At 54.2% G+C, this 14661-nt stretch overlaps 1 protein-coding gene across 1 annotated transcript; it reads right to left on the reverse strand.

Annotated features, from left to right (window-relative positions):
* Positions 1–224: 224 nt before the first annotated feature.
* Positions 225–2842, reverse strand: dusp2 (dual specificity phosphatase 2; the record flags this gene model as incomplete). The annotated part of the gene is made up of 4 exons (XM_084440012.1): positions 225–439; positions 1358–1577; positions 2067–2194; positions 2452–2842. The coding sequence occupies 4 exons, from the start codon at positions 2840–2842 to the stop codon at positions 225–227; spliced, it is 954 nt and encodes a 317-aa protein (XP_084296138.1).
* Between the last annotated feature and the right edge of the window lie 11819 nt (positions 2843–14661).

The following is a 14661-nucleotide window of genomic DNA, read 5'->3' on the forward strand; positions in this document are numbered from 1 at the left end:
CTGTCTGTCTGTCTGTGTGTGTGTGTGTGTCAGTCGGTCTGTCTCTGACATGAAGGTCAGAACTACAAACATGGTGTGAGTGAGTCTGTCAGTGTGTGTGTGTGTGTGAGAGAGAGAGAGAGAGAGAGTGTGAGAGAGAGAGAGAGAGAGAGAGAGAGAGTGGGTGTATGTTTGTGTGAGAGTGCGTGCGTGTGTGTGTGTGTGTGTGTGTGTGAGAGACTGTGTCAGTGACAGAGGACATCAGTCTCAAACTGCAGCAGCTGTCCCATGAACGCCAGGTTGGGCGAGATGACATCACGCCGCCTCTTCACGAAGTCGAAGGCTTCGTCCAATCGGACGCGCTGGGCGTGGATGAGGTAGGCGAGGCAAATGGTGGCAGAGCGAGAAATGCCGGCCTGGCAGTGAACCAGCACGCAACCACCAGACTCCTTCACCGAGTCTGAGAGAGGAGGAGGAGAGAGGTTCATATATCTAGGTAGCTGTATGAGTTTTTCCATTCTTTCTATTCTACCTGCCTCTGGGCTTTGCTTGCACTGAGGTGACACACAAAGACATCCATCGTTTTCCCATCAGACTTGATATATATGATTATGATGTGATATAACATTACAGTCATTTAGCAGACACTTTTATCCAAAGCGACTAACAATAATTGCATTTAAAGTAGGAAAAGCCAATGTACTACTACTCACCAGAACTCATAAGTGCATCTCCTTTCTAAAACAAGTGCCTAAGAGCATAATCTAGTGCTGAAGGCAAAGTGCATGAATAGCAATCTAAAAAATACAATAGGTGCTTAAGAGGGAGGATCGTGGTAGTGCTTCTTGAAGAGATGAGTTTTGAGCCTGCGGTGAAGGTTGGGCAGCGACTGCGGGGCCAGGACAGGGAAGAGCCGTGACCGTGTCGATCGACCGCAGGGGCCTCGGAGTGACGGGTCAACCAGTCGCCCCGAGGTAGCAGAGCGTAGCGGTCGGGAGGGGGTATAGGGTTTGACCATGGAGGTAGGAGGGGGCTGTTTCTTTCATTGCCCTGTAGGCTAGCGCCAGAGTTTAAAACTGGATGTGAGCCAGTTACCCCTCCCCTCAGTAAGCCTCGCCCCTGTGGGAAGCTATACAGTAGATTAGTACCCATCTATGAAGCCGCTGGTCTGAGGAGGTTCTAGATGAGTAAGCACCTATTGTATTTTTAGTTTGATATTCTTCACTTTGCCCTCAGCACTGGAAACTCTGTGTTTTAGAAAGGAGATGCACTTGTGAGTTCTGGTTAGTAGTAGTACACTGGCTTTTCCTAAATACAATTATTGTAAGTTGCTTTGGATAAAAGTGGTCAGCCAAATTACTGTAGTAACAGTACCCACCTATGAAGCGGATGGCCTGGGGGAAGCAGGCGCGGATGTCGGCCGCCAGGCTGTCCTCTACAGTCAGACGCATGTAGAGCAGCTGGTCCTCGTACAGGTTGGGGCAGGACGAAGACACGTTTAGCACCGCCGTGACACCCAGCCCCGCCAGAGTCTCCCGGCGAGACGAGTGGACCGCGCTGCCCAGGAACAGGAAGGGGAGGAGCTCCACTGGACCCTCCTGTCAATCACAATCACAACACAATTGGAAACCGTGGCGACGGAAAAAGAGGGTTTGGTTTTGTCATATACGTTTTTATTCGATTTAAAAAAAAGAAGTAATTCTACATTCACATGTCCATCAATCACTCTATATTCAGCATGACATGACTCAGACGTCTTACGTTAACAATGTTACATAAATCAACTTTCCCAAACATACACACCCAAACAGAGGAAAAACGCATCAAACACTGGGTTTGGTTTTGGATGAAGCTACTGGGTAGGCCTATTCTAGACAGTTAGAATTACACATCTAAGATATGATAAAATTAAATTGGAGTTATCCACGTTAGACAAATTAATTATTGGACCAAACCAAAATGTACAGATTTGCCAGCATGTGATTGTGGAGCTAATTTCCATTAAAAAGTATGTAGAAAAAGTAGGCTACATTTAATCTAATTAAAATGTCCATATGGGCATCATATGGGTCCATATGGTGACTCACCTGGTCGTAGAGGGGGGTGGTCCTGCCTGTTCTCCCCAGCTCGGGGTCCATTCCTGGGCTGACTACTGCCAGCCCTGGGGGGGCGACACACAGCTCTGGATATGCCCCCTCGAACCCCTCGAACCCTCCTGGAACAAACCACATCCACTTGTCAGTAGCTGAAATCATCATTTACCAAGAACTTCAAGTTAAAGGTTAGATTTTTTTCGTGTTTCAAAAACAGCCACCAAACTACCAGCCTACGTTTTTTCACATTTCAAGTGATTTCAAAACGCAGAACTATACAAGCCCACACGTTTCTAACCCAAGAAATAAAGCTAAACCCTATTATTCGTTATTGATAGGGTCAGTCAGTGTTTACAGGCTGAGAGACATTTTTTCTCACCTTGTAGGAAACATATCTGTGCGGATCTGTCCTGGACCTCGGCTTGCAGAGCGGTCAGCAGCATACTGGCCAAGCTTTCCCCCTTCAGATCTCCACTACAGCGGCTACTCTCATCCAGCACCACCACCGGCGAGAAGTCACCCCGTCGCAGCCGCCCCAGGAGCGCCTTGTCCGCGATCAGCCACTCCAAGCACACCACGGAGCTCTTGGATCTCCGACGAAGCATAGAGTTCCAGTTGATGTTGCGGGATTCCCGTATGTGCGCCCGGGAGAAAGCTAGGAAGGGCCTACAGTCCAGCACTACGCAGCCACCAGACGTGAACTTTTCCTGTGGAGTTCTCAGGATGAGGACCAGCTCACTACCAGATATCTCCAGTGGCTCGCTCGTCATGATTCAGACGTGGGTCGGAGTTAATAAAAGAAAGAATAATAATTTACCAGAGAATAAGCGGTAAGAGACGCAGTGAGATCTTTAAGAACAATTTAAAGTGGCTAAACCAGCCGCGAATCAGAAGCTTAGATCGTATAAAACTCATAGGATAATATTTGATTACTTCAACTATCGTTTTATCTTTGAAAGTGATTGAACTTGCCCGTCTTACTTGTCATTGAGCGCAGCTGGGTACGGGGGGGAGGGGGCTACTTACCACAGCCCTGCCCTGGTTTCCACATAAGGATTAAACGTCAGAGACGGAACAACCATATATGGCCGTCTTAATGCCCCGGCAGCCCTAATATGGATATTGACGCGTATCTAATTTTCCCATGTACCCGCACGTGGGGTGTGAGGGGGTTATCCCTGTTTTTGTGTTGAATGACGTTATGTTCAATACGTCTCTCTAACCAGATCCATTTGTTATTGTTAAGGACGGGGATATTTGATGAGTTTTACTGATATTTTAATGATATTTGAGTGAGTTTATGACAGGGAACAGAGATGATGGAGAGTGTTGTTGAGGTGGGTTGACTGAAGGATAAAGCTTTAGAAGACCCTGGCCCTTAAAATTAATTAAAAACGAAAAGCTTATCAGTTTATTTTTGTCCTCTGGACCATGTTGGCTGCTGTGTGTCATTGTACAGAATGTTTCAAACACTACTTTGTTATTTCAAAATGATAAAATAGCACTTTGGATGTACTGTAAGTAAGTAAGTAAGTAAAAATTTTTTTTTGCACCTTTCACAGACAGGGGTGATAAAGTGCTTCACAAAACATGAATAATTAAAAACAATGTCAAAAAGCACAAAAAACAACAAGGACAAAGAAACATAAAAAACACAGGAGGCGAGACAAAGGCTTGTCTGAACAGATGAGTCTTTAGCTTACTTTTAAAAGAGTCACCAGAAGCCACAGAGCACAGGCCCAGTGGAAGGGCCTAGGAGCCATGACTTTGAAGGCTCGGTCACCTTTAGTCTTTAACCTTGAGCGACCAACAGGCCCTGGTCAGACCACCTGAGAGATCAGCTAGTGATGTAGTGGTGGAGCAGATCACAGATGTGAGCAGGAGCCAGACCACGCAGAGCTCTAAAAGGGATGACAAGTACCTTAACCTGGACCCTAAAGCTGGTGGGGAGCCAGTGTAAGGAGGCTAGGATGGGAGTGATGTGACAGGATGGGAGTGATGTGACAGGATGGGAGTGATGTGACAGGATGGGAGGGATGTGACAGGATGGGAGGGATGTGACAGGATGGGAGGGATGTGACAGGATGGGAGTGATGTGACAGGATGGGAGTGATGTGACAGGATGGGAGGGATGTGACAGGATGGGAGTGATGTGACAGGATGGGAGGGATGTGACAGGATGGGAGGGATGTGACAGGATTGGAGTGATGTGACAGGATGGGAGTGATGTGACAGGATGGGAGTGATGTGACAGGATTGGAGTGATGTGACAGGATGGGAGGGATGTGACAGGATGGGAGGGATGTGACAGGATGGGAGGGATGTGACAGGATGGAAGTGATGTGACAGGATGGGAGGGATGTGACAGGATGGGAGGGATGTGACATGATGGGAGGGATGTGACAGGATGGGAGTGATGTGACAGGATGGGAGTGATGTGACAGGATGGGAGGGATGTGACAGGATGGGAGGGATGTGACAGGATGGGAGGGATGTGACAGGATGGAAGTGATGTGACAGGATGGGAGGGATGTGACAGGATGGGAGGGATGTGAAAGGATGGGAGGGATGTGACAGGATGGGAGTGATGTGACAGGATGGAAGTGATGTGACAGGATGGGAGGGATGTGACAGGATGGGAGGGATGTGACAGGATGGGAGGGATGTGACAGGATGGGAGGGATGTGACAGGATGGGAGGGATGTGACAGGATGGGAGGGATGTGACAGGATGGGAGTGATGTGACAGGATGGGAGGGATGTGACAGGATGGGAGGGATGTGACAGGATGGGAGGGATGTGACAGGTGTTTCTGCAGTTTTGCAATATTTCTAAGATGGAAAAAACTATTTTGGGTCAGTGATGATCAAAGTGAATTGCCTGATCAAAAATAACACCAAGATTTCTGAGCTTAGACTGTACAGTTGTTGAGAGGGGTCCCATACATCGATCGCCTCGTTGAGAGGGGTCAGGGAAGAATTTTTACAGCTCACTTATCTGGCCCCCGGGTGATTACTGTTTTTTTGCTTCCCTCTAGAATATGTAGGGGTGGGATGTCTGCCCACCTCCCTTGTTCTCTGTAAAGCGCATTGTGTTGCCTCTGGGTATGAAATGCGCTATACAAATAAAGCTTTGATTGATTGATTGATACATTGAGTAACTTTAGTGGTGACATTCTCTGAACCAATAATAAGAACCTCGGTCTTGTCAGCATTGAGCTGAAGGAAGTTGTTGTCCATCCAATCCTTAAAGGTACAATCTCCTCTGGTTCATTTTTGGCATAATTTTAAAGTTCCAGTATATCCCGACAGTAATCAACCGTAATCAATGAAATAAGAGATTTGACACATGAATGAACAACATGCATAATTTGTGGAAAGGGCAGGGGCAAAAAAAAGAACATCCAATCAAAGTGTGAATATTTTCAAGAACTATACAATGTAGCTTGAGTACTACTTATGTAGTAAGCTACTAGCCCAAACCACAGCTATCCCACAACCGGCGAATGCAGTTTGGTAACCCGGGCCAAAAAGAGCTTGAATCTTGGCTTCAAGCTCCAATTCGATTCGTGGTTGAAATGTTGGCTAGTTGCTCATCGCTGAGTCTATGAATCTCCGATCGATTATGGTGTTTATGTGTTCATGACACCAAGGCGCATAATTCTTCCCCCCCACAACCTGACCAGGTTTACTAGCTAGCTAGCTAGCTTACTAGCTATTTAGTAGCAACCATAGGGGCCAGGCTTACTGTGTGCACAAGCATTGTTCGACAGAGTCAGTGTTTTGAGCAAATGTCATGTGATGGGATCTATTTTACGTTTGTGTTGGCTTTGAAAAGGATGTTTCATAAATGTGGTACACGAGACACCAAAACCATGGTCCAGCACCGGGCCTTGACCCATTAGCTACCGGGCCGCACAGAGTTTTCATATAAACCACTTATCATTTCACAACACAAACGCCCACTACCTTAGCTGTAGCTAATCCTTATCGACAGCAGAAACGGGGGTGCTCCGAGTATGATCGAAGGATTGTCAAGCTGGGGGCTAAACAACCCAGAAGTTGATACAAAACTAGCTGTGTCCGGGGTCAAGGGTGACGGGTCAGGGGTGATGGGTTAGCTAGTCAGCTAACTTATCTAGCTAACTACCAGCTATGTGGACCATTACGTGGACAGTATGAAACTCTGATCGTACGTAATCAGGAAGGCGCATAAAATATTCAATATTGTAGTTTTCGCAAATGTAATTTGATAGATAACTACTATGTTGACTTTGAACAGGACGTTTTATAAATGTGGTAATGTAGCTTGTTTGTGTGTTTTGGTAGTTATCAGACAGACCTAATTTTCCTTGTTCCCCCACATACAGAACGTGTATTACTCACACACTGACACTATCATGGAACTGACTCTGTTCACAGCTGGCTTTGACATGCATCTAGGGTGATTCCATCTCATGTGTTGGTTACTAGAGACACATTGTAGTGTCAGGTGTGAACTGACGGTCTTACAGCTGTATTATAGAATGGGTATATCTGTGGGTCTATTGTATTGGTAGGTGGCCCAGTTCTGGTTAGAGGAGTTGAGTGGGCCGTTGAATGGATCTCTCCAGAGTGACCAGCAGACCTGCACCTCCATCCTCCCACAGGCCTCCTCACAGCTGCCTGTGAGGCTCCTCCTCTCCTGTCCTCTCCTCCTCTCCTGTCCTCTCTCCTTCTCCTCTCCTGTCCTCTCCTCCTCTCCTGTCCTCTCTCCTTCTCCTCTGCTGTCCTCTCCTCCTCTCCTGTCCTCTCTCCTTCTCCTCTCCTGTCCTCTCCTCCTCCTCTCCTGTCCTCTCTCCTCCTCTCCTGTCCTCTCTCCTTCTCCTCTCCTGTCCTCTCTCCTCCTCTCCTGTCCTTCCTCTCCTCTACTCCCGAAAAACAAGATTCATTGCAGCTAATGTGTTACGGCTCGCATGCCCTCGCCTCCACAACCGCCTCCCTCTCTCCCCTCTGGGCCCGCTGCGCGCTCGGGGCGTCCTACGCGCTCTACCGCACGTCGCATCGGCCCAGGCATGCAACGCTCTGACTCTCCGGAGTTTCCCCCCACTACCGGGCGTTCCCCGTCTCCGGCCAGCTCCGCGGACTCGGCAGTCTCCTCCCACTCCGGTGACGAAGAGTCGGATCCCGACAAGCCCAGCACATCGGCCCGTGCGCAACGACAAGAACGGCGCGCTCGTCTCCGACGATGACGCGGGCGCGGCTCTACTCACCGGTTTCCAATTTATCATCACCACACCTGTCCCTCGTTCTGCAATCACCTTCAACCCCTACAAGAACCTGGTCTACACTCCACTCATCGCCAGATCTTACCATAACCTTTATGTGGTAAAGTATAGCCTAGCCTACGATTTACTTACCTGTATTTTATAGTGCTTTTTCTCGTTCCCTGTTTGTGATTACTATCACTCACCCTGCCTCTCCTCCTCGTCTCTCCAGTTTCCCGGACCCCCTCTGCTGAGTGTACCAGCTAGCAGAGCCCTCACCCTGCTCCACCTCCCGATCCCTCCGGCTCCCTTGAGCCAAGGACATTTATTATTATTTAGTGGCAGTTTAGTGGCTCCTATTATTTCATCCTATTATATTTTTTGGCATCCTCTTTTGTGGCTCCCCCTTTGTGTTATCTTATTAAATCGCCCCTCCGGGCTTTACCGTTCCTTGCCTCCTCCTTTCCTGTTGCGCCTGGGTCCCTAACCAAACCATCACAGTAAGATCTGGCCAGTTTGGACCCAGCCAACATGGAGGAGAGACCTGCACCTCCCGGACTACTCCAAGCCCTCCAACAGACCCAAGCTGAGCAACTGCAGCAGGTATCCGCCCAACAGCAAGCCCAGGACGAGCGACTGAGGGGCCTCGCTACTCTGGTCTGCACCCTGTCCGACCAGGTCACCGCGCTCAGTGCCCGCCTGGCTCCGTTCCTGAACCCCACCGCTCCACCAAACCGGGAGCCCCATCTCGCCTCCCCGGCCCCCTATGACGGGACATTCACCCTCTGCCGGGAGTTCCTCATGCAGTGTGAGTACGTGTTTGATCTCCAGCCAAGTATGTACTCCACTGCGTCTGCTCGTATAGCCTACATTGCCAACCTCACCACGGGACGGGCTCGCCGTTGGGTCATGGCGGGTCGTGAGGGTGCAGCTGCCTACATGCAGGACTACACTGCCTTCGTGACAGAATTCAGGACCGTGTTTGCCCACGACGTCCACGGACAGGACGCGGACGCTGCTCTCTCCGCCCTCACCCAGGGTTCCAGCTCAGTAGCGGACTACGCCACGGAGTTCCGCATCCTCGCTGCCCGTTGCTCCTGGAACGAGTCTGCACTGTACAGCGCCTTCCGACGGGGCCTGGGGGACGCCATGAAGGACAGCCTGTCTGGAAGAGACAGACCAGCGACCCTGAACCAACTCGTCTTCCTCTCCATAGCCATAGACGAGCGCGACCGGGAACGCAGGCGCGAGCGGGCGCACCAACACCACAGCGCACCCAGACCGTCTCCACCTCCCTCTACCGGTCTCTCTCGGCCTGCCCCGGCCTCCCTCGCCCCCCCAAACACCGCTGGAGAGGAATCCATGCAACTGGGCCGGACCCGACTGACCCCTGCAGAGCGGGAGCGCCGGAGTCTGAACGGACTATGCATATACTGCGCTAGCCCAGCGCACGCCGTCGACTCCTGTCCCTCTGCGCCTCCCAGGGCGGCAAAAAGAGTAGGCTCACTCGCCAGGGGGTACCGAGTAAGCCGGCTCATCCATCCCCAATCCCGGACCCGTGCCGCCAGGTTCACTGTCACCCTCGCCTGGCAGGGGCACACGCTCTCCGTCCCTGCCCTCATCGACTCCGGTGCCGACGAGAGCTTCGTGGACGTCCAGTTCGCCCACAAAGCGGCGCTCCCTCTCTCCCCTCTGGAGAGGCCCCTCTCGGCTTTCGCCCTGGATGGCCATCCCATGGGCCCCATCACGCACCGGACCCTGCCCCTCACCCTCACAGTCTCGGGAAACCACGTGGAGGACGTCCGCCCCTTCGTCATCCACTCTCCCGACGCTCCATTCATCCTAGGGAGGCCCTGGCTGGAACTCCACACCCCTCATGTCTGCTGGAGCTCGGGGCGCATCCTCAGCTGGAGCACCACCTGCCACGCCCGCTGCCTCCGAGGTGCTCAGACCTCCACTCGGGTTGACTGGCCCCGTCCCGCTCCTCCGGACCTCTCCACGGTCCCTTCGATGTACCACGACCTCGGAGAGGCCTTCAGTAAGGAGCGCGCCCGCACACTCCCCCCTCATCGACCCTACGACTGCGCCATCGAGCTCCACCCTGGCGCCCCTCTCCCAGCCAGTCGTCTCTACAACCTCTCCCTCCCGGAGAAAGCAGCCATGGACACCTACATCTCCGAGTGCTTGGCCGAGGGTCTCATCCGACCATCTCGATCCCAGGTGGCAGCGGGGTTCTTCTTCGTTAAGAAGAAGGGAGGAGATCTGAGGCCGTGCATCGACTACAGGCTGCTCAACAACATCACGGTCAAGAATAAATATCCACTCCCCCTCATGAGCTCCAACTTCGAACCCCTCATCAGTGCCACCATCTTCACCAAGTTGGACCTCAGGAACGCTTATCACCTGGTGCGTATCCGTGAGGGGGACGAATGGAAGACCGCCTTCAAGACCTCCCGTGGCCACTACAAGTACCTCGTCATGCCCTTCGGCCTCACCAACGCCCCCGCCGTTTTTCAGGCGCTCATGAACGACGTGCTCAGGGACATGCTGGACGTTTTTGTGGTCCTCTACCTGGACGACATCCTGGTGTTCTCCAGGAGCGCTGAGGAGCACGTCCAACACGTCCGCATGGTCATCCAGCGGCTCCGGGAGAACCGCCTATACATTAAGGCGGAGAAGTGCACCTTTCACTCCTCATCAGTGGAGTTCCTGGGGCTTATTGTGGAGGGAGGCCTGACGCGACCCGACCCCCGCAAAATCAAGACCGTAGTCGAATGGCCTCAACCCACTACCCGGAGGCAACTTCAGAGCTTCCTTGGCTTCGCTACCTTTTACCGCCGTTTCATACGGGACTACAGCCGAGTAGCAGCTCCCCTCACCCACCTCACCTCGTCCCTGCGTCCGTTCATCTGGACACCGGCTGCCAGCGCCGCCTTCTCCGCGCTCAAGGAGCGCTTCACCACCGCTCCGGTCCTTCTCCATCCTGACCCCTCCAGGCAGTTCGTGGTCGAGGTGGACGCATCGGACACAGGCATCGGTGCTGTTCTGTCCCAGCGGTCAGTGGAGGACCAGAAGTTGCACCCCTGTGCCTTCCTCTCCCGCCGGTTCACCCCAGCTGAGGTGAATTACGACATCGGGAACAGGGAGTTGTTGGCGGTGGTGGGGGCCTTGGAGGAGTGGCGCCACTGGCTTGAGGGCGCGGAACACACCACCCTCGTCTGGTCAGACCACAAGAACCTGACCTTCATCCGGGCGGCCAAGCGCCTCAACTCCCGCCAGGCGCGGTGGTCACAGTTCCTCGGGAGGTTCGATTTTACCCTCACCTTCCGGCCCGGCTCCCGCAACGCCAAGGCCGACGCGCTGTCCCGCCTCCACGCACCCGAGGCGCCCCCCGCGGAGCCTGAGACCATCCTGCCGGCCTCGCGTGTCATAGGGGTGGTCACCATGAACATTGAGGCAGTGGTGAGGCAGGCCCAACGCGCCCAACCCAGTCCGGCCAACGTCCCTCCTCGCCGGCTCTTCGTGCCTGACTCGGTCCGGTCCCAGGTGCTCCAGTGGGGCCATGCCAGCCGGTTTGCATGCCATCCCGGGGTTTACCGCACCCTCTCCTTCCTGAGCCGACGGTTCTGGTGGCCCTCCATGAGGTCCGACGTCCGGGAGTTTGTTGTCGCCTGTCCCGTCTGCTCCCGCAGCAAGGCGTCCCACCAGCCCCCGGCTGGCCTCCTGCGTCCTCTCCCGGTCCCCAGCCGTCCCTGGTCCCACATCGCCCTGGACTTCATCACCGGTCTTCCCCCCTCCAGGGGCAACACGGTCATCCTCACCGTGGTGGACCGGTTCTCCAAGGCGGTCCACCTGGTGGCGCTCCCCAAGCTCCCGTCCTCTGCGGAGACCGCCGAGCTCCTCGTCCAGCACGTCTACCGGCTCCACGGCCTCCCCAGGGACATTGTCTCAGACCGTGGGCCTCAATTCACCTCCCAGGTCTGGAGGGCCTTCTGCAGGGAGATAGGCGCCACTGTCAGCCTCTCCTCTGGCTACCACCCGCAGACCAACGGCCAGGCCGAACGGGCCAACCAGAGCCTGGAGTCCGCTCTCCGCTGTGTGTCGGCTCTCCACCCCACCTCCTGGAGCAAGGACCTGCCCTGGGTCGAATACTCCCTCAATGCCCTGACCAGCGCTGCCACTGGCAAGTCTCCGTTCGAGTCATCCCTCGGGTACCAGCCCCCGCTGTTCTCTCTCCAGGAGTCGGAGGCCTCCGTCCCCTCCGTCCAGGCCCACCTCCGCCGCTGTCGCCGTGTCTGGAGGGAGGTCCGCAGGGCCCTGCTCCGCTCCAACGAGCGCTCCTGCCGCGGGGCCAACCGCCGCCGCACTCCTGCTCCGGCGTACCGGCCCGGTCAACGAGTCTACCTCTCCACCGCTGATCTTCCGCTCCAGGTCCCCTCCAGGAAGCTGGCTCCGCGCTTCGTTGGGCCCTTCGAGATCGACCGTGTCCTGAACCCAGCTGCGGTACGCCTTAAGCTCCCTGCTTCCATGCGGGTACACCCTGTGTTCCACGTGTCCAAGGTCAAGCCTGTCTCCTCGAGTCCCCTCATGCCTTCTGCCCCGGCTCCTCCGCCTCCCCAGATGGTCGACGGGCATCCCCAGTGGACGGTTCGGCGGCTGCTGAAGGTGCGCCGCCGGGGTCGGGGTTTCCAATACCTGGCGGATTGGGAGGGGTACGGCCCCGAGGAGTGCAGCTGGATCTCCAGGCAGCTCATTATGGACCCGTCTCTCCTCCGGGACTTCTACCGGGCCCATCCTGACGCCCCCGGTCGGTCGCCAGGTGGCTCCCCTCAGGGGGGGGGTCCTGTTACGGCTCGCATGCCCTCGCCTCCACAACCGCCTCCCTCTCTCCCCTCTGGGCCCGCTGCGCGCTCGGGGCATCCTACGCGCTCTACCGCACGTCGCATCGGCCCAGGCATGCAACGCTCTGACTCTCCGGAGTTTCCCCCCACTACCGGGCGTTCCCCGTCTCCGGCCAGCTCCGCGGACTCGGCAGTCTCCTCCCACTCCGGTGACGAAGAGTCGGATCCCGACAAGCCCAGCACATCGGCCCGTGCGCAACGACAAGAACGGCGCGCTCGTCTCCGACGATGACTCGGGCGCGGCTCTACTCACCGGTTTCCAATTTATCATCACCACACCTGTCCCTCGTTCTGCAATCACCTTCAACCCCTACAAGAACCTGGTCTACACTCCACTCATCGCCAGATCTTACCATAACCTTTATGTGGTAAAGTATAGCCTAGCCTACGATTTACTTACCTGTATTTTATAGTGCTTTTTCTCGTTCCCTGTTTGTGATTACTATCACTCACCCTGCCTCTCCTCCTCGTCTCTCAAGTTTCCCGGACCCCCTCTGCTGAGTGTACCAGCTAGCAGAGCCCTCACCCTGCTCCACCTCCCGATCCCTCCGGCTCCCTTGAGCCAAGGACATTTATTATTATTTAGTGGCAGTTTAGTGGCTCCTATTATTTCATCCTATTATATTTTTTGGCATCCTCTTTTGTGGCTCCCCCTTTGTGTTATCTTATTAAATCGCCCCTCCGGGCTTTACCGTTCCTTGCCTCCTCCTTTCCTGTTGCGCCTGGGTCCCTAACCAAACCATCACATAATGTTGATTGACTACACTGTGTGTGTGTGTGTGTGGGTGTGTGTGTGTGTGACCAGAGCCAGATGTGCATTACAGTGATTGCTGGGGCTTACCTACAGTGACTCTCTGGTGAAGGCTGTAGCCAACAGGACCCTGGCAGTCTACATCCTGTTCCCCTAGCTCAGAGAGGTACCACAGACTACACAACCCACAACCCCCCTCACTCCAACTCAGTCCACTGCTTGAAGTGTAGTGTACGGGATATGATGTCACTTCCTTCCTGTTGTGTCATTGCAGGATGTGATGTTAGTGGTGGACACAGCAAACACAATTCTGACGGCACCAGATGATCGATCGCACAACTTCCGTTTCAAGGCAGCCTGGTCAATGGGCAACCTCACGGACACGCTCAACGTCAACATGTGAGAACGCCATTTCCCTTTTACTGTACCTGTCACATTCTCTGTTCAACTGTTTCTCTATGTCATTCACTGAACCTCTGCCCCTCCCTCTGTCTATGTCTCCTTCCTTCTCTCTCTGCTATTCCCTCCCTCTCTCTCCCTCCTTCCCTCTCTCTCAGGGAGTGTGTGGGTGCGGACTTCCAGGAGTTGTTGGACGTGCTCCTGCTGAAGATCCTGCAGTCGGCCACCTGGGCCTCAGGACAGGGTAAGAGACTGCGCTGCAGTCGGCCACACGGGCCTCAGGACAGGGTAAGAGACAGCGCTGCAGTCGGCCACACGGGCCTCAGGACAGGGTAAGAGACAGCGCTGCAGTCGGCCACGCGGGCCTCAGGACAGGGTAAGAGACAGCGCTGCAGTCGGCCACGCGGGCCTCAGGACAGGGTAAGAGACAGCGCTGCACCCGCCTGACCTTCACTGGCACATCTCCATGCGTGTGTGAGACACTCACACAGCCTCACCGCCCATCTTTACCATCCAATACACTCCCAAGTGTACGCTGTCCAGAATACTGCCCTCACGTCACTGTCAAGTGGTCTCTCTCCTCTCCCTCCCAGATGAGGTCCAGTGGTCTCTCTCCTCTCCCCTCCCAGGTGAGGTCACGGTCTCTCTCCTCTCCCTCCCAGGTGAGGTCCAGGGCCGTGAGTGAACCATCACTGCTGGTGATAACAGACTGCTCATATGTTTCTATACCTGGGATGAGACCTGTGAGTACTGGTGAGAAACAGCACGTGTTTGTCAGTGGGATTTGTGAGTGATCTGTATGGAAGCAGCTGTGGCCAAGAGACACCTACGCTGGATAGGGCACACCATCCGTATGCCAGACCATCGCCTGCCCCGCCAAGTCCTCTAAGGCCAACTACAAGGAGCTAAGTGTGCAGCTGGCAGACAAAAGAGACGCTACACCAAAGTCCTTTTAAAGCACTCAAACACCAATTCCACGCAGCTTGAAACTCTCGCACAGGACAGATCAGCCTGGCAGTTGACCTGTGCCAGAGCAGTCTCACAAATCCACCACAAAAACTTACAGAGAATGGCTGAGAAGCGCACACAACGACACCAGCGGGCGGCCGCTATTCCTTTGGCATCCGGGTTCCCCTGTTCCACCTGCGAATGAGTGTGCGGCTCAAGGATCGGCCTCAACGCCCACGAGAAGTGGCACCAGCGGCAAAGTCGCTGACCCCCCCCACCCCCACCCTGAAGCAAGCATCATCATCGGACATGATGGACAGCATTGATGATGATTGATGGTGTGTGT

This window comes from Borostomias antarcticus, assembly GCF_949987555.1.
Source record: "Borostomias antarcticus genome assembly, chromosome: 6".
NCBI lineage: Eukaryota > Metazoa > Chordata > Actinopteri > Stomiiformes > Stomiidae > Borostomias > Borostomias antarcticus.